Source organism: Mesoplodon bidens, assembly GCF_964165515.1.
Source record: "Mesoplodon bidens genome assembly, chromosome: 16".
In the NCBI taxonomy this organism is placed as follows: domain Eukaryota; kingdom Metazoa; phylum Chordata; class Mammalia; order Artiodactyla; family Ziphiidae; genus Mesoplodon; species Mesoplodon bidens.
This window is the reverse complement of record NC_138173.1, coordinates 59875645-59894963: the sequence shown is the minus strand read 5'-3', so window position 1 is coordinate 59894963 and position 19319 is coordinate 59875645. Positions and strand designations below refer to the sequence as shown.

Genomic DNA, 19319 nt, shown 5'->3' with positions numbered 1-19319 from the left:
AAGGCCAGACACTATAAAATTTTTAGAGGAAAACATAGGCAGAACACTCTATGACATAAATCACAGCAAAATCCTTTTTGACCCACCTCCTAGAGTCATAGAAATAAAACCAAAAATATACAAATGGGACCTGATAAAACTTGAAAGCTTTTGCACAGCAAAGGAAACCATAAACAAGACGAAAAGACAACCTTCAGAATGGGAGAAAATATTTGCAAATGAAGCAAGTGACAAAGGATTAATCTCCAAAATATACAAGCAGCTCATGCAGCTCAATATCAAAAAAACAAACAACCCAATCCAAAAATGGGCAGAAGACCTAAATAGACATTTCTCCAAAGAAGATATACAGATTGCCAACAAACACATGAAAGGATGCTCAACATCACTAATCATTAGAGAAATGCAAATCAAAACCACAAGTGGTATCACCTCACACCGGTCAGAATGGCCATCTTCATAAAATCTACCAACAATAAATGCAGAAGAGGGTGTGGAGAAAAGGGAACCCTCCTGCACTGTTGGTGGGAAGGTAAATTGATACAGTCACTATGGAGAACAGTATGGAGGTTCCTCAAAAAACTAAAAATAGAACTACCATATGACCCAGTAATCCCAGTACTGGGCACACACCCTGAGAAAACCATAATTCAAAGAGTCATGCACCACCTTTTTCATTGAAGCAATACTTACAATAACCAGGACATGGAAGCAATGTAAGTGTCCATCGACAGATGAATGGTTAAAGAAGATGTGGCACATATATACAATGGAGTATTACTCAGCGTTAAAAAGAAGTGAAATTGAGTTATTTGTAGTGAGGTGGTTGGACCTTGAGTCTGTCATACAGAGTGAAGTAAGTCAGAAAGAGAAAAACAAATACTGTATGCTAACACATATATATGGAATCTAAAAAAAACCCAAAAAGGTTCTGAAGAACCTAGGTGTAGGACAGGAATAAAGACGCTGACATAGAGAATGGACTTGAGGACATGGAGAGGCGGAGAGGCAAGCTGGGACGAAGTGAGAGAGTGGCATGGACATATATACACTACCAAATGTAAAATAGATAGCTAGTGGGAAGCAGCCACATAGCACAGGGAGATCAGCTCAGTGCTTTGTGACCACCTAGAGGAGTGGGATAGGGTGGGAGGGAGGGAGATGCAAGAGGGAGGAGATATGGGGATATATGTATATGTATAGCTGATTCACTTTGTTATAAAGCAGAAACTAACACACCATGGTAAAGCAATTATACTTCAATAAAGATGTTAAAATAAATAAATAAAATTAAAATTAAAGAAAAGAAAATGGGCAAAAGATATGAACAGATGTTTCATCAAAGAGGATATGCAAATGCAAACAAGCATGTGAAAAGGTGTTCAACTTCGTTAGCTATCAGGAAAATGATAATTCATACCACAATAAGATAGCACTCTACACCTATCAGAATGACCAAAATAAAATATAGTAACAACAAATGTTGGTGACAATGCATAGAGACTGGATCACTTATATATTGCTGGTGGGAATGTAGAATGAGACAGCCACCCTGGAAAATTGTTTGACAGCCTCTTAATTAAAACTAAGCTACACATGCAATTACAATATGATGGAGCAGTTGCACTCCTGGGCATTATCCCAGAGAAATGAAAACTTATGTTCACAGAAGAACCTATACATGAATGTTCATAGCAGCCTTTTTTGGTAACAGCCAAAAAATGGAAAGAACGCAGATGTTTTTCAATGTGTGAATTGTTAAACGAAGTGTGCTACATCCATACCATGGAGTACAATGCAGCAATAAAAAAGAAAGAGCTACTGATACATGCAACTACTTTGACAAATCTCCAGGGAATAACCCTGAATGCAAAAAGCCAGTCCTCATAAGTTACATACTGTATAATTCCATTTATGTAACATTTCCAAAATGAAAAGTATTTAGAGATGGAGAACAGATTAGTGGTTGCCAGGGGTTAGGAAGATGTTGGGGGAGGGAAGGAATGTGGCTATAGAAGGATAACAGAAATGGTCCTTGTGGTGACGTGAATGTTCTGTATCTTGTCTGTATGAACGTCACTTTCCTGACTGTGATATTCCGCTGTAGTTATGTAATATGTTACCATTGAGGGAAACAGGTAAAGTATACATGATATCTTTCTACACTATTTCTTAAAAATTCATGTGAATGCTCAATGATCTCAAAATCCAACATTTAATTAAAAAACAAACATGATGGTCTAAATGCAACACCATGGAGTTATTATCTAGTAATTTAAAGTATCACTCCCTCCCACAAGCCCATGGAACCTACCAATATACTCCCTTTTCTACTCTGATGATCCCTGTCTTGAGAGCACAAAGGACTGTTTAGTAAGTCAATGTGAAAAATGATAAGAATTTTCATAATCCATGATAGATTGTTGCACAGAGTAATACGCATATGAGCAGAGCAACTGTGCTCTTTCATTCATTGTACCTTTGATCTCCCTGTCCTGTTCTTCCACCCTGGAGCAGAGAGTCCTCGTCAGACTCTCCACAACTGTGTGCATCAGGTCAAATTCGGCGACATTGTACACGTGAGTGTTGTCTGGTTCAGAGGCGATCTCCTGCAATTCATTTTCATCCGCGTTCTTCACCCCTGGCATTGAGGACAACAGGGAGGGTCATGACGGTCATGCCCCATTTGAAAAAGCAACTGCAGTGACCCCGACCTGCACCCATCAGTCTCCACCGCAACCAAAGCACCTGTACTTTAAAGAGGCACATCTCATGTCAGATTGTTTTTTAAATTCACTTTCAAAGTCATTTTTATTTTACTTTTTACTTTTTATTATTTTTTGGCCTCACCGCTCGGCATGTGGGATCTTAGTTTCCCAACCAAGGATTGAACCTGTACTCCCTGCAGTGGAAGGGCTCATCCTAACCACTGGACCACCAGGGAATTCCCTCAAAATCATTTTTAAAGGATTAAGTCTTAATTTTGTTCAGTACATCTTAAAGGAAGATGTATTGATGAAACTAACTTCTGTCTTTCATAAATATTGCAGAAGCAATAGTAATTAAACCAGTACTCTACACTATCCAAACTTCAGCTTTAAATTTTTATAAAATTAGTTTACTTAAATTGAGACAGAAAATCCTTGGCCCTCTTGGAATTTTCTAGTCTATCTTAGCCATGGATGCTAACAATTAGAGTGTGCTTACTATGCCCCAAGCACTTCAATGTTTTCTATATATTAACACATTTAATCTTCACAACCAATCCTATGAGTTTGGCATTACTGTTCCTCCCATTTTACAGATGACTAAGCTGATGCACAGAGAGGTTGATTCACTTGCTCAAGGAAGCACAACCAGTAAGTATACAGCTGGGGTTTCACCCAGGTAGTCTAGATCCAAAGTCATATGCGCTTAGCTACTATCTCAAGCTGCCTCTCAGAAGATTACACATTAAAATGAGTAAATATTTACCAGTGAAATTAGAAATAGAAAAAGGAAGGCACAGGATTGGGTTTCATGGGTGTAAAGGTAGATTTCTCTTCTCCAGGCTTCAGTAAACAAGGAGCATTTCTTTAAAAATCCCAGTCATTGCAATTATCTAAGGATGTTAACAAGAGGTACTATGGAAGCAAGGAAGAGAGATTACCTGGGGCAACATTAATTACTTCTTAGGTGCCCAGCTGTGCCATTTAATTTATCTGCCAACCTAACAGATTGAGTAACAAAGCATCGGTTGTTTCTGAACTATTTGCTTTAGGGGGTTATAAGATAATAAATACTACTGATTTCCAGGTAATTCCCAGAGAAAAAGTCCAAATCACACCTGAATGAGTTCACTTAAACTCATCCATTCATCATTAAGGAGGCCACAGAATGGAGAGTAAACACATAAATTAATCCCTTATTAGCGTAAGTCTTCTGCAGGGATTTTCTTTGTTGAACAAAAGGATAGCAAAATAAAAAATAAAAATTAAATCAATCTCTCTAATGTTCCTTGTCTGACGGACCTCTACAATAGATTTTAAAATGCATAGTTGGATCTGTGTCCACAATAGCAAAATAACAGTGCATGCTGAAGCAATGAGCTTAATGTCAATAATACTTTTCATGGCATTTAGTTAAAACCAACAAGTTTGGATCATTTAAGAATATTCTAGAGAAGATAAACCCCAAATCTCTCTTTCTCTCTCACCTTTCCAAACAAAACAGTCTGTTGTAAAGAGCACAGAAAAGTGAGGAAATGGTAATCATGACTTGGGTGGAATTTGTTTTGTAAGGATTTTGCCTTGTTCATATTTATGCTCCAGCACCCACCAAAATGCCTGCCACCCAGCAAAGAAGCAAATACTTCTCGAATGAAACATTCTATAAACCACATTTTGAGTAACAAATCTAGAAATCAGTCAGAGGAATTGTCTCTATTTTTTTTTGTCAGTCTCTACTAAATAGAAGGCCTTCTTATCACCAAAGAAAATGTAAATAATATAATCAAGAGTAAAATTGCATCAACTAAATATTTTGCAGTTATTTTGAATGTGTGCCATACATATTTCTCCCACAAACTGATACCTTATAAAAGGTTATTTTCAAAGAAAGAATACTGCATATCTACAATTCTTTGCTTTCTTAACTACAAGACCTTAATTCCTTGAAAATGATAAATTGGTTTCTCTCTACACTATCAGAGAAGAGATAGCTATAACGTGATACTAAAGAGAAAAGTCTTGACTAATTAAATGGTAATGAATATGTACCTAACCTCTGCTCTTTATGCTTTTCACAGCATTTTGTGTGTGGTATCTCACCTAGAGATCCTCACACCATAAGATCCATCAGTTCCATCACTTCCATTTTTAATGTAAGGAAGTGGGCTCAGATCAAATGACTTTGCATCATATATAGTTTTAAGTGGTTGTGTGTGTGTGTCCATTGTTGAAACAGGACCATAATTAACAAATACCTATGGCAAACAGTTCTACACCAGATTCACGAAGGTTTCTGGATGGTGGAATAATATCATCTTGGGATTTTCCGTCTGTGATTAAAATGCCAATTTTGGACACTCCAGTCCTTGCTCCCGCTTCTGGTTTAAAGCTGTTTTCAAAGACGTAGTTCAAAGCAAGACCTAGGAGGAAACAAGAAAAAGATAGATACAAACCAACCATCTCTAATAAAAAGCTTTCCAATTCTGCAAAATGTAACCACAAGATGAGTAACTTAGGAAGTTAAAAGAGTTTTTATTAGATGTGAACTTTCATCTTCATTTTTACAATAAACTATTCTTTGACAGATCCGACGAAAAACTAAAATCCACCAAAACAGAGGTAATAAAAAATAGTTGAATAGTGCATCATTTCAGAAACTAACATTCATAAAGAACATTGAATTCATATCAAATGTATATTGCCAGATATGTGTACAAGAAAATCTAAACCTTTATAATTAAGGATGAAGCAAGAATACCCACACAGAAGCAAATGTCCCACATATCACTACATTTTCAATTTTGTTCATGATGATCTAAAAAAACCCACAAATTCTCTTTCTCTGTTTTATGGAGGTAGAAGGGGCATGTCTAAAATGATAGTTGAACTCCTGCCTTTTGAGTGTGACACTTATCACCCAGAAAAAATAAATACCAAATATTGTTATAGGATTTGTGCTTAATAAACTTTTGTTGTATTAACAAAAAACTTGTTAGATTAAACCTCCAATTGGCAAAGCAATTATCAGGATTTCAGTGGTTTACTTAGAATTCAATGACAGCATCTCTGTTATTTAAACTGAGCATCCACATTGTGGGCCCACAGAAGGAAATGGCATGTATTAGGGTTAAAATCTGTGATAACCCTTTGTGGTTGGGTCATGGATAATTATAATCTAAATATTCTTACATTACAGTTGTTCCTTGGTATCCACAGGGGGATTGGTTCTAGGACCCCCTGTGACACCCAAATCCATGGATACTCATGTTCCTCATATAAAATGGAGTAGTATTTGCATACAACCAACGTGTATCCTCCCGGATACTTTAAGTCATCCCTAGATTACTTATAATACCTAATACAATGTAAATTGTCTGTAAATAGTTACCAGCATGCGACAATTTAAGTTTTGCTTTTGGGAAATTTCTGGAATTTTTTTCCAAATATTTCTGATCCCTGGTTGGTCAAATCTGGAGATGCTAAGGGCCGATTGTACTAATTTATCAAAAATATTGGTAAGCCAAAGCTCCATAAATATTTCCATGATAACTACTGATTGCAGAATAAAGGCAAAGAAAATATCTTCCTTGAAAATAGGTAGGAATGTGTTTTTATTTAACTGACAGCATGACTGGAGGAAAAACAGGTGAAGAGGAAGAAAAATGAACTGACAAAGGTTAAGACAGCTACTAAAGCCCGTCAGTGTCAGGGACTGCTCAGTTCTCTTCTAGTTCAACCAAGCCCTTCCTGGGACATTATATTCATATAGCAAAAGGGATGAGATGTCTAGGTTTTAACTCTTAATGCTAGGTTTGGGAAAAGAGCCATCTAAGAACTTTATATGCTAGTTTGGTTTAAAAATACTACGCTAAGACATGCAAAGTGGCAAAACAAGGTAATAAAACTATTCTTCAGCAAGATATGTTGCTAAAAATGTGGACTAAACAAAAACATACCTGTTAGTGTATTTCCTCCCTTGTATGGTAGATTTCGGACAGCTTCGATCACCTCATCTTTTGTGTTAAAAGCATTCAAGTGCCATTCTATTCTGGGGTCACCACTATACTGTGCAAGACCTGGAAAAGAAAGATGAGAAAGCCCACCCAAAAATGATGGGTTACTCAAAGATCTAGTGGACCATTCAAGAAACTAGAATGACGAAGGGCCCAATGTTTGCAACATTTTTTTCTCTGCTTATGTACTTTCAAAATGAGTTCTTGACATCAACTTAAGGAATTTTCAACATAGCTGGGGGCTGAAGGAATGTATATATTTTATAGCCATCTAGAAGTGAGCACCCAATCAAGTACTTAGCATTTTTTTAAAAGTCTGATCATGTTTGTAGATAAAAGGTCTAGATTTCTTTAATTTTTTTTTATTGAGGTAACATTGGTATATAACATTATACCAGCTTCATGTGTACAACATTATATTTTGACTTCTGTACACATTATAGTGTTTGTTTTTTGTTTTTATTCCCAAAGGAATGAGTTTTCTTTATGGCTATTTAGAAGGGAAACTAAGAGACTTTACAGATTAAAATGGATATGTTGCTCAATGATTTACACTTTTTTTTTTTTGCTTTTTATCTCAGCTAGAATTAATTTGGCAAAGATTATCTTGTACTATAAAACATTTTCCAGTTGTTAAACATTTCACTGGATTCAGCTGTGTTTTTTTAAATAAAAAGAAAACTTTTACCCAATAAATTCTTAAATGGCAACTTTAAAATTATTATTATTATTAAGCAGAGAAGATTTTGGCTTTCCAGAAAATTGAAATGTGTTCAATAATTAATTGAGTGATACTGTCATTAGCAAAAATTAGTAGAAATAAATATTTATTGATGCAAACTTGCCCTTTTGGGAATATCACTATTGTTAAACCTGTAATTCTGAAAACCATTTGGTAAAGAATCTGAAATTTCTTAAGAAGCTTCCTGGTGGTTTTACACTGGCAGCAGACTGCTGTTAATGGTAGAAGATGTACCAATTCGTGTCTTCTCAGAGCCCACGTCGAATGCTGTAACCAAGTTTTCCAAAAAAGACCGAATCAGTCTGAAGTTGAATCTTCCAATACTCCATGAGCCATCAACCAGGATTACAATATCAGCAATAGCTGGAGTTTGACAGAAAAATTTCACTTCTGCAAAGTACAGACCAAAAAGTATCTGTGTTACTGTTGGAACTTTTAAAAGAGTGAGTTTATTTGAAGTCTTTCAGATAATTTGGTGCTAAGAATACAATAAAGTTTCCATTAAAACAACCATATTTTTATAACCATTCTTTTAAATGCATTTTTACCAGGAAAAAAAATGTGGTAACAGCTGGCAGCGGAGCCAATGTTCTGGAAATAGCAAAACACTGGCAGGTTCACACCATCTTGGCAACTCAAGCCTTCTGCATATTTTAAAAAGTAGTGTCTGTGCAAAAGCATCCAGTTTTGGGTTTTAGTCTGTAGCTTCTTTCCAGGAAAGGTCTTAGCAACACCCGTGTAGGAGAGTCAACAGGGTTGGGAAGATAGCCAGGAAGCAGAGAAGCAGCTCTCCCATTCTGGTAAGTCTATGCTAGAGGAAGTCAGTCATAAGAGAAGAAAACATGGGCTTCCTGAATTCAAGGAAAAGGCAGGGCCGTGCATTTAATCTAAGAAAGGTACACAGACCTTTGCTAAAATAGGAAGGGTTTGTGGAAGAAGAAAATTGGAAAAGAGCCCAAGAATTTCCCCCAATTCAAATCTTTTTACATATTGTATCTATGTGACAGTAAGATTTTATCCCTAAAAGTCATTTAAGTAATTGATTTTTTAAATTAAGTTTCAGAATAAGGATCTAGAAAAGGATGCCTGGTGGCTGGAGTGGCACTACTGTAAGCTTTGCCCTCGGGGAAAGTCCTAGCCCACAGTGATTGCGGGCAAGATGTGAAGGGCAAACAGCTGGCTTTGCAATAAAGGGGGTGGGTCTGTGCTGGATGAGGTGAAAGCCACCACTTACATTCACACAGAGCCAGAATACTAAAATATTCTTAATGGGTTTAAGAATCCTTAAAAATGTCACAGTATTGTCAGCAGCTTTACCAGCAGTGCTTTTTACTGCAGTTTGTGCTTCCCAAAGGATGGCTTAACTTTGCTGAATTTTCATATTAGGACTGGAGATCAGGAATATTGTGTGTGTATATGTGTCCATGTCAACTTCTTGAAATGCCCAGTGAATCCCTACTTTGCTTTCTAACATTAAAATGACAATAAAACAGAATTTAAAATATAATTTATGTAGTGGAAAGCAAAATAAAGAAGTGTTCATAAATAAATTGAATATACTTTTTCCTGGGGGGGAAATAGTTGAACTACTATGTTTAATATATATCTCTGTACCTACTGGCCACATTTAGTTAAAACGATCTTGGATCTTGGTTTTTTTTCACATTCATGGAATACCTAGATCCTTTTACCAGATGGGGAAAAAATGTATTTGCCAAGGAAATACTCAGATACTCATTATGTAAGCTAAATAATACAGCTCAATCCAAAGTTTATATATTACATTTTTGGGCACTGAATCTCTCTTCTTTAATGACCAAATACAAAGCCACCACTAACTTAGGAGTCAGCCCTCTGTACCACACTAAAAAATTCTAAAACAGAACAATGCAAGAAGTTATGGGGTAGAAATTAGTTTGTGCTTTGGAAATAATCAGGGAAAATTAAAGTCTTAAGAAGCTTTAAGAATCTATTTCTCTCAATTTTTATGGGGAAACTTACCTGAAATGAAAAGTAGTTTTCTTTTTCTTCCAAAACTATTGGGGATATTATTTAACTTTTTAATTTTAAATTTTTTAATTGTTTGGATACACTGCAGACAGGGTCTTAGAAAGGGAGCAGTTTCTCTTTGCTTACTTAGAAGAGGGCTATGAAAACTGGTATTTTCCATTTTAAAATTGTTTCCAATAAAAATATTCTGTTAACTTAGCTCATTCGAGTCATTTTGACTTGGAGATAAAAATTCTAGATATCTCCAAAGTAAGACAGAAAATTAATTGAATAGAAATTAGAATACTGATAAATTTAGTGATATTAAATTTTTTTAAGTTGTTCATCAAAAGAAACCTTAAACAAAATAAAAAGATAAGTTATGACTGGAAGAAGACACGTACAATATAAAAAACTGAAAAAGAATCAGCATCAAGAATACATAAATACATAAAAAACCATGAATAGATACTTCACAGAATAGGAAATATATAATATGGTTAATAAATGAATGAAGAGACTGTTTAACTACATTGGTGATCACAATAATAAAAAAATCAAGATCATGATGAGGTACAATTGTATTCATTCAACTGGAAAAAACTAAATTTAATAGCATTTATGATTACTCCAAAGATAGTGAAATATTTAGGTATATACTTAAAATATGTGCAAGATCTGTGTGCTGCAAATTACATTACTGATAGAAGTCAAAGAAGACATAAATCAATGGAGAAGTCTACCATATTCATGGACAGGAAGACTGAACATAGTAGAGATGTCAATTATCCCCAAATTGATCTATAGGTTTAATGCAATTCCTATCAAAATCCAGAAAGGTTTTCTTAAGACATAGATAAGCTTATTCTAAAATTTATATGGGAAGGCATAGACCCCAGAATAGTTTTTTTAGAAGTCATGACAAAGAAGACTAACATGGAAGGAATCATTTTACTGGGTATTCACCCTACTTACTGTACATAAGTAATGGGTATTTCAGAGGGTTAGATACACCCATCAATGAAAAAGAATAGAAGAGCCAAAATAGACCCATACAAATATGCTCAACTATATGATTTTATATCTAAATATGATTTTAGACAAATGTTCAAAAGTACTTCAACAGATGGTGCGAGAGCAATTGGATATCCATGAAAGAAAGAAGAAAGAAAGAAAGAAAGAAAGAAAGAAAGAAAGAAAGAAAGAAAGGGAAAGAAAGAAACTTGACCTAAACCCTATACTTTATACCAAAATTAATTCAAAGTGGATCATAAACTTAAATGTAAAAAGTAAAATTATAAAGCTTTTAGGAAAAAAGTAGAAGAAAATCTTTGGAGTGTAGGTCTAGAAGAAGAGTTCTTGGAATCGACACCAAAAGTACAAACACATAAAAAGAAAGTTTGATAAACTGGACTTCATCAAAATAAAATACTTTTGCTATGTGAAAGCTCATATGAAGAAGACGAAAAGACAAGCTATAGACTGGGAGAAAGTATTTTCAAACCACACACTCAGCAAAGGATTAGTATCTAGGTTACATAAAGAACACTCAAAACTCACAATAAAACCAAACAATCCAATTAGAAAATGGGTAAAACCTGAACAAATATTTCATCATAGAAGGTATACAGATGGCAAATAAGCACATGAAAAGATATTCAACATCATTAACCATCAGGAAAATGCAAATTAAAAGCACAATGAGATTTCACTGTACACACCTATCAAAATGGCTAAAATAGAACATAGTGATAACAAATGCTGGCATGTATGTATAGAAACGGTGTCACTCACACTTTGCTCATGGGAATATAAAATGGTACAACCACTCTGAAAACAATTTGGCAGTTTCCTTAAAAAGTATACAAAAAATTACCATACAATCCAGCTATTACACTCTTGGACACTTATTCCAGAGAAGTGAAAGCTTACATTCAGACAAAAGACTGTATACAAATGTTCATAGCAATTTGATTCATAACAGCCAAAAACTGAAATTAGTCCAATTAATTACTTTAAATGAAATAAATTCTTTTTGCCGTCAATATTGTATTTAAAGTTAAACCAAAGGAGCAGAGGAAATGAATTCTTGAACTGTATTTTAATTCAGCTCTTGGCTTAACATGAACTTTATCTAAAATGCAATTCTGAAAATACAGGTAGTACAAAAAAAAAAAAAAAAACAAAGCTAGGCAGCTGACCACAATTGAAGGAAAGCACCCAATACGTGGGCTACATCACAAATAAAAGCAACATTCTGAATGTCACAGATTGAATCAGAAGGAACAATTCCCATTATGTAGTACACCAACTGTAGGTACAAGATAAGGAGGTCCAAAGAAACTAACAATTTCATATCTGAAAGTTATGTACATCATTAGATTAAACATTATGCCCTCTACACTTACCTACTGACTTAGTCCTCATAATAGTTCTATAAGAGAGGTATCATTATCAGTCCCATTTGTAGCCAAAATATATGATATACATGGGCTGTATGATTTGCCCAGAGTGCCACCCAGTGAAGAGGCAAAGCTTTGATTTGAACCCAGGTAATACATCTCCAAAATCTATGCTCTTAACCACAGGATATACTGACTTCAATAAGGTCCCTACATTACATCAAGTTAGAAAGCAGGGGGAAAAGTCTCTAATATGAGGCGGTGTTCCCCCAGCACTTGCCCCTGCTGTGTCCACAGGTAGTATGTGCCATTTGCAAGCATCACTGTCTAGATAACTTTTTTCCCTCCCAAATGTATGTACTTAGCACTTAAGTAGCCCACATGACGTGTCCCTTTTACTATAGTTTTACACCAATTTTACTGTGTTATTGACGTAATGAGAAAATTTTATGTTGAAAATACAAGTTAATTCAAGGAATCTGAATTAGTATAAATCAGTCTACACTAAACCTTTGTATATTAATTTCATATTAACTAATTTCCTGTATGAAATTTACTTATTAAAAATGTGTTTATTTAATATTTACTATATCCCAAGCACTCTTCTGGGCAACCGAGAATACAATTAAGTTCCTACCTTCCAGCTGCTTAAATTCTTAGTGAGAGGAAACAGACTAACAAAACAACATAATTTCAGATTTTTAAAAGAGTTTTATAGAAATAAACAGAACGATATAAAGAATAGTGATGTGGGGGGCCTTTGGAGGTGCTACTTTAGTTAGAATGGTATAAAATTACCATTTAAAGCCTTCTTTTTATATCATAGTATTCCTTTTGTTCTAATGGCATTCAAATTAAAGATGTAATTATAGTTAATAGAGAAATATTTATAATGTATTTATGGAGAAGGGTATTCACCAACTTAGTTAATTAAAATAGAAAAGGGATAATTGACAGAAGCAGCCTTTTTCTGCCAGGTAAACTCCTATTCATCCTTCAAAACCCAGGTTACACTCCACCAACTCCAAGAAGCTCTTCCAACAGTCCTCAGACGGGACTCATTATCTGTTCCTCTTTACTGTCTGTGCATTTGTACATGGTTTATTGTACTCAGAACACTGGGCTATTATAATTTGTTTCCATTTCTATCTCCCTGACTAGACAGAACTCTTTGAAAAGTGAGGGATTTGTGTCTTATGTTTTTATCCCCTTTGGCTGAGATCTCGGCCAATAGTACATCAATAAATAAAAAGTACATTGACTTGTCTTGTTAGAAAAGAATTCCTCTTTTCACATAATTCATACCTACAGCAGGGCACTAGAAAAATGAACCATGTTGGCTCAATTAAATGTGGTCTCTCCTCTTGCCCTGCCACCCTACCACACTGGAAAAGTGGATTACGGTTATTTAGGGATCAGGGAGATTGTATCAGGTTTGCCTGTCTTCGTCGATATTTTCCCAATGCCAGAGGCAAAGCTAAATGAAAGGGGAGCATATAATATTTTTACTCACATTATCTTAATATGCACTCAGAAAATCTCGTGATCATTTTCACCACAACTGGTCTGATACATTTAGTGGCTCTGAATTATTTTTCTCAGTGTCAGTAGCAAAATATCCAGCTAGGCCACTCATTAACCACGACATTTGCAGGAAAACTGTGGTCACAGAACAATTTCTCACTTAAGTCTCTGGTAAGGTTGAGTTCAGGTTTCCAAACTAAGAGCTTGCTTCCAAGATTGGCTTCAGCCACATCCCTGAAGATTTTTTTTTTTTTTTTTTTTTTTGCTGTACGCGGGCCTCTCACTGCTGTGGCCTCTCCCGTTGCGGAGCACAGGCTCCGGACACACAGGCTCCGCGGCCATGGCTCGCGGGCCCAGCCGCTGCGCGGCATGTGGGATCTTCCGGGATATGGGCACGAACCCGTGTCCCCTGCATCGGCAGGCGGACTCTCAACCACTGAGCCACCAGGGAAGCCCAGATTTTTTGTTTTTTAAGAGTTAACATCATTTTACATTTGCAAAGAGCTCAGTGGTTCTAAAAGGATTTTTCAGTACATTGGCATATTCTGATTCTTACAACATTCTTGTGGGGAGCCACGATTGTCCTCAATTTTCAGAAAATGAAATTGAGGTTCAGAGAGACAAGTGAACAGTTCAGGCAGAGCCAGGACAGGGCACTAGGTCTTGTAAAGGTTTGGTTGCCTCTTCCATCATACCATGCTACTAGCACCATAGAAGGTGTCCTCACCCATAATGCAACATGGATGGCCACTAGTTATCTGTCATATTAATGTTACAAGCTGTCCATCTATCAGAAGGGGAGGGTGTCCCTGGTGGCACAGTTGTTAAGAATCTGCCTGCCAATGCAGGGGACACGGGTTTGAGCCCTGATCTGGGAAGATCCCACATGCTGTGGAGCGACAAAGCCCGTATGCCACAACTACTGAGCCTGCGTTCTAGAGCCCGTGAGCCACAACTACTGAAGCCCACAGGCCTAGAACCCGTGCTCCACAACAGAGCCACCGCACTGCAACGAGGAGTAGCCCCCGCTCATTGAAACTAGAGAAAGCCCGTGCGCAGCAACAAAGACCCAACTCAGCCAAAAATAAATTATTTATTTTTTTTAAAAAAAGGAAGGGGAGCAGGGGGTTCATTTCAGTCGTGTTCAGAGTTGACATTAATCAGAGGGTGCTTAGTGTGCATTTAGCCCAGTCTTGCTGGAGATGTACATTTTAAAGCATCCCTGACAGATGACTATCCTACCTAAAACAGCACTCCCCATCACCCTCTTCCCTTATTCTGTTTTATTTTTCTTTGTAGAGCTTCTTACTTCCTAGAAATATACTAAATAGTGTGATGCTTAATTTTATATGTCAACTTGATTGGTCCATGAGGTTCGTAGACATTTGATCAAATATTATTCTTTGTTTGGGAGGGTGTTTCTGGATGAGATGAACATATGAATCCACAGACTGAGTAAAGCAGATTGCCTTCTCTAATGTAGTTAGTCCTCATTCAATTGATTGAAGATCTGAATAGAACAAAAAGAGAACTGCTCCTACCTGACTGCCTTGATTGGAACGTCAGACTCAAAACTGACACACTGGCTCTTCTTGGGTCTTGAGCCTGCCAGTTCTCAGATAGGAACCTACCCATCAGCTCTCCTGGGTCTCCAGCTTGCTGACTGCAGATCTTGGGATTTCTTAGCCCCCATAATCATGTGAGCCAATTCCTTATAATAAATCTTTTTCTATATTTATATATATCCTATTGGTTCTGCTTCTCTGAAGAACCCTGACTAACACATATAGTTATTTATTTATTGACTGCAGCATATACTTTTCATTGCTTCCTTTTTTTAAAAATAATAAAAAGATCTCCCATTTAGTGACTGCTTTTATCAGATGCTTTGCATATGTCTTTTCCATTTAAGCCTGATATTAATCCTATAAGACAGGTGTCCTTTTCACTCCATTGAAAAAGAAAGGTTAAGTAACTAGAACCTTTCTTTTTCAATAGAGTGAAAAAGACACCTATCTTACAGGATTAATAACTTGCCCATCATGACACACTAAGCAGGTAGAAAAGCTGGAATTCAAATCCAGGACTGACTCCAAAGGCTGAACCATTTAGCAATTGTGCTATTCAACTCCTATGACAGAAGAGAAGAAACGTATTTGAAAGGAAGGAAGCGAGAAAGGAAGGGAAGAAGGGATGGGGAAAGAAGGAGAGGGAGGGAGGGAGAGAAAGAAAGAAGGGAAGGAAAAGAAGAAGGAAGGAAGAAGGAGGGAAGGAGGGAGGGAATGAAGAAAGGAAGGAAGGGAGGGAGGGAGGGAGGAAGAAAGGAAAGATTGCTAAGCCTTGTCATTAAAGAAAGCATGAAATCAAAGACATACTTGTCTTATATCTTGGGGTGAATAACACCATGACAACTTGGAGGCACATGAAGCCCAATCCCTGAACCATAGTCAAAGGAACATTTCTTCTGTCACTCAGAGCTCTGCATCTTAAAAGTAAATGACAATCCTGTAAACATGACATTCATTACATTTCTCCTCTGCTCATAAACTGTAAGAGATTGGGAGAAGACATGACAGCTGTCTTCAAATACTTAAAGGGCTGTCATACAGAAGGGGGATTAGGAGTGTTCTGTATGCCCACAAGGAGACAGATTTCAACTCAACCCAAGAAAGAACTTTCTAACAGTCAAGATTTCCAGAGACCGCTGCCTTGAGAAATAGTGAGAGCTCTGTTGATGAAAGCAGATGCTCGTCAACATTTGATGATGTGGCTGAAGAGCCTCAACCTCTCAACTGGTCGAAATACATGGATCTTAAAGTTATCTTCCAACTCCAAATTTTAAGATTATTTCTTTCCTCCCCCACCTACCAAATTGAGCCTGAACTATTCATTGGGTTCTTCAAAGCTCTCCATAATTCAACTCCACTTCACCTGTCCATATTGAATTCTCACTTCATCCCAGTACAATTACTTTTCTTTCCCCCAACAACATTCTCAACTCTGAGACCTTTGTCTCAATTTTTATCCTCTCTGCCCCCCGCCATTTCTTCCTAACTAGCCTCTCCATACTCTACCTACCACAACTCCAGATACCGAGAACAGGTTTTATTTCCTTTGAAAATATACAGTCCTTTTAAAATACTTGTAGAGAAAGTCTGTCCTAAAATTTTATTTGTACAATGACTTGGTTATTATTTCCTGACTTTCATAAGTTCATGCTGACCCAAGAGAGGTTATTTTGCCTGACCACCTCTACTTAGACACAAAGCTTATTCAGGAGCTGGTATATTACATTCACATGTATTCTCAGCTCTGTATATAGTATTAGGTGATTTGGCTTTATGTTTACTTTAGTTGTTCATATGCACCCAACATAGGAGCAACTCAGTACATAAGGCAAATACTAACAGCCATAAAAGGGGAAATTGACAGCAACACCATAATACTAGGGGACTTTAACACCCCACTTTCACCAATGGACCGATCATCCAAAATGAATATAAATAAGGAAACACAAGCTTTAAATGATATATTAAACAAGATGGACTTAACTGATATTTATAGGACATTCCATCCAAAAACAACAGAATACACTTTCTTCTCAAGTGCTCATGAAACATTCTCAAGGATAGATCATATCTTGGGTCGCAAATCAAGCCATGGTAAATTTAAGAAAATTAAAATCATATCAAGTACCTTTTCCAGGCACAATGCTATGAGACTAGATATCAATTACAGGAAAAAATTTGTAAAAAATACAAACACATGGAGGCTAAACAATACACTACTAAATAACCAAGAGATCACTGAAGAAATCAAAGAAGAAATTTAAAAAATGCCTAGAAACAAAATGACAATGAAAACATGACAACTCAAACCTATGGGATGCAGCACAAGCTGTTCTAAGAGGGAAGTTTATAGCAATACAATCCTACCTCAAGTAACAAGAAACATCACAAATAAACAACCTAACCTTACACCTAAAGCAATTAGAGAAAGAAGAACAAAAAACTCCCAAAGTTAGCAGAAGGAAAGAAATCATAAAGATCAGATCTGAAATAAATGAAAAAGAAATGAAGGAAATGATAGCAAAGGTCAATAAAACTAAAAGCTGCTTCTTTGAGAAGATGAACAAAATTGATAACCCATTAGCCAGACTCATCAAGAAAAAAAAGGAGAAGACTCAAATCAACAGAAATAGAAATGAAAAAGGAGAAGTAACAACTGACACTACAGAAATACAAAAGATCATGAGAGATTACTACAAGCAACTCTATGCCAATAAAATGGACAACCTGGAAGAAATGAACAAATTCTTAGAAAAGCACAACCTTCCAAGACTGAACCAGGAAGAAATAGCAAATATAAACAGACCAATCACAAGCACTGAAATTGAAAATGTAATTAAAAATCTTCCAAAAAACAAAAGCCCAGGACCAGATGGCTTCACAGGCGAATTCTATCAAACATTTAGAGAAGACCTAAACCTATCCTTCCCAATCTCTTCCAAAATATAGCAGAGGGAGGAACACTCCCAAATTCATTCTATGAGGCCACCATCACCTTGATACCAAAACCAGACAAAGATGTCACAAAAAAAGAAAACTACAGGCCGATATCACTGATGAACATAGCTGCAAAAATCCTCAATAAAATACTAGCAAACAGAATCCAACAGAACATTAAAAGGACCATACACCATGATCAAGTGGGGTTTATCCCAGGAATGAAAGGTTTCTTCAATATACACAAACCAATCAATGTGATAAACTATATTCACAAATTGAAGGAGAAAAACAATATGATCATCTCAATAGATGCAGAGAAACGTTTCAACAACATTCAACACCCATTTATGATAAAAACCCTCCAGAAAGTGGGAATAGAGGGAAGATATGTCAACATAATAAAGGCCATATATGACAAACAACATTGTTCTCAATGGTGAAAAGTTGAAACCATTTCCACTAAGATCAGGAGCAAGACAAGGTTGCCCACTCTCACCATTATTATTCAACATAGTTTTGGAAGTTTTAGCCACAGCAATGAGAGAAGAAAAAGAAATAAAAGGAATCCAAATTGGAAAAGAAGAAGTAAAGCTGTCACTGCAGGTGACATGATACTCTACATAGAGAATCCTAAAAATGCTACCAGAAAACTACTAGAGCTAATCAATGAATTTGGTAGAGTAGCAGGATACAAAAGTAATGCACAGAAATCTCTTGCATTCCTATACACTAATGATGAAAAATCTGAAAGAGAAATTCAGGAAGCACTCCCATTTACCACTGCAACAAGAAGAATAAAATACCTAGGAATAAACCTACCTATGGAGACAAAAGACTTGTATGCAGAAAACTATAAGACACTGATGAAAAAAATTAAAGACAATACAAACACATTGAGAGATATACCATGTTCTTGGATTGGAAGAATCAACGTTGTGAAAATGAGTATACTACCCAAAGCAACCTACAGATGCCATGCAACCCCTACCAAATCACCAATGGAATTTTTCACAGAACTAGAAAAAAATTTTCACAGTTTGTATGGAAACACAAAAGACCCCGAATATTCAAAGCAATCTTGAGGAAGAAAAACGGAGCTGGAGGAATCAGGCTCCCTTATTTCATACTATACTACAAAGCTACAGTAATCAAGACTGTATGGTACTGCCACAAAAACAGAAATATAGATCAATTGAACAGGATAGAAAGCCCAGAGATAAATCCAGGTGCATATGGTCACCTTATCTTTGATAAAGGAGGCAAGAATATACAATGGAGTAAAGACAGCCTCTTCAATAAGTGGTACTGGGACAACTGGACAGCTACATGTAAAAGAATGAAATTAGAACACTACCTAACATCATACACAAAAATAAACTCAAAATGGATTAAAGACCTAAATATAAGGCCAGAAACTATAAAACTCTTAGAGG

At 36.3% G+C, this 19319-nt stretch overlaps 1 protein-coding gene across 3 annotated transcripts in view; it reads right to left on the bottom strand.

Moving 5' to 3' along the window:
• Window positions 1-19319, bottom strand: part of COL14A1 (collagen type XIV alpha 1 chain) — a 232589-nt gene that overhangs the window by 169325 nt on the left and 43945 nt on the right. For all 3 annotated transcript variants that reach the window (XM_081214278.1, XM_081214279.1, XM_081214277.1), the window contains exons 6-9: window positions 7698-7853; window positions 6665-6784; window positions 4964-5128; window positions 2480-2641 (exon numbers count right to left, since the gene is read on the bottom strand). In XM_081214278.1, the coding sequence (XP_081070404.1) occupies window positions 2480-2641; window positions 4964-5128; window positions 6665-6784; window positions 7698-7853 (603 nt within the window). The remainder of the gene's footprint in view (window positions 1-2479; window positions 2642-4963; window positions 5129-6664; window positions 6785-7697; window positions 7854-19319) is intronic.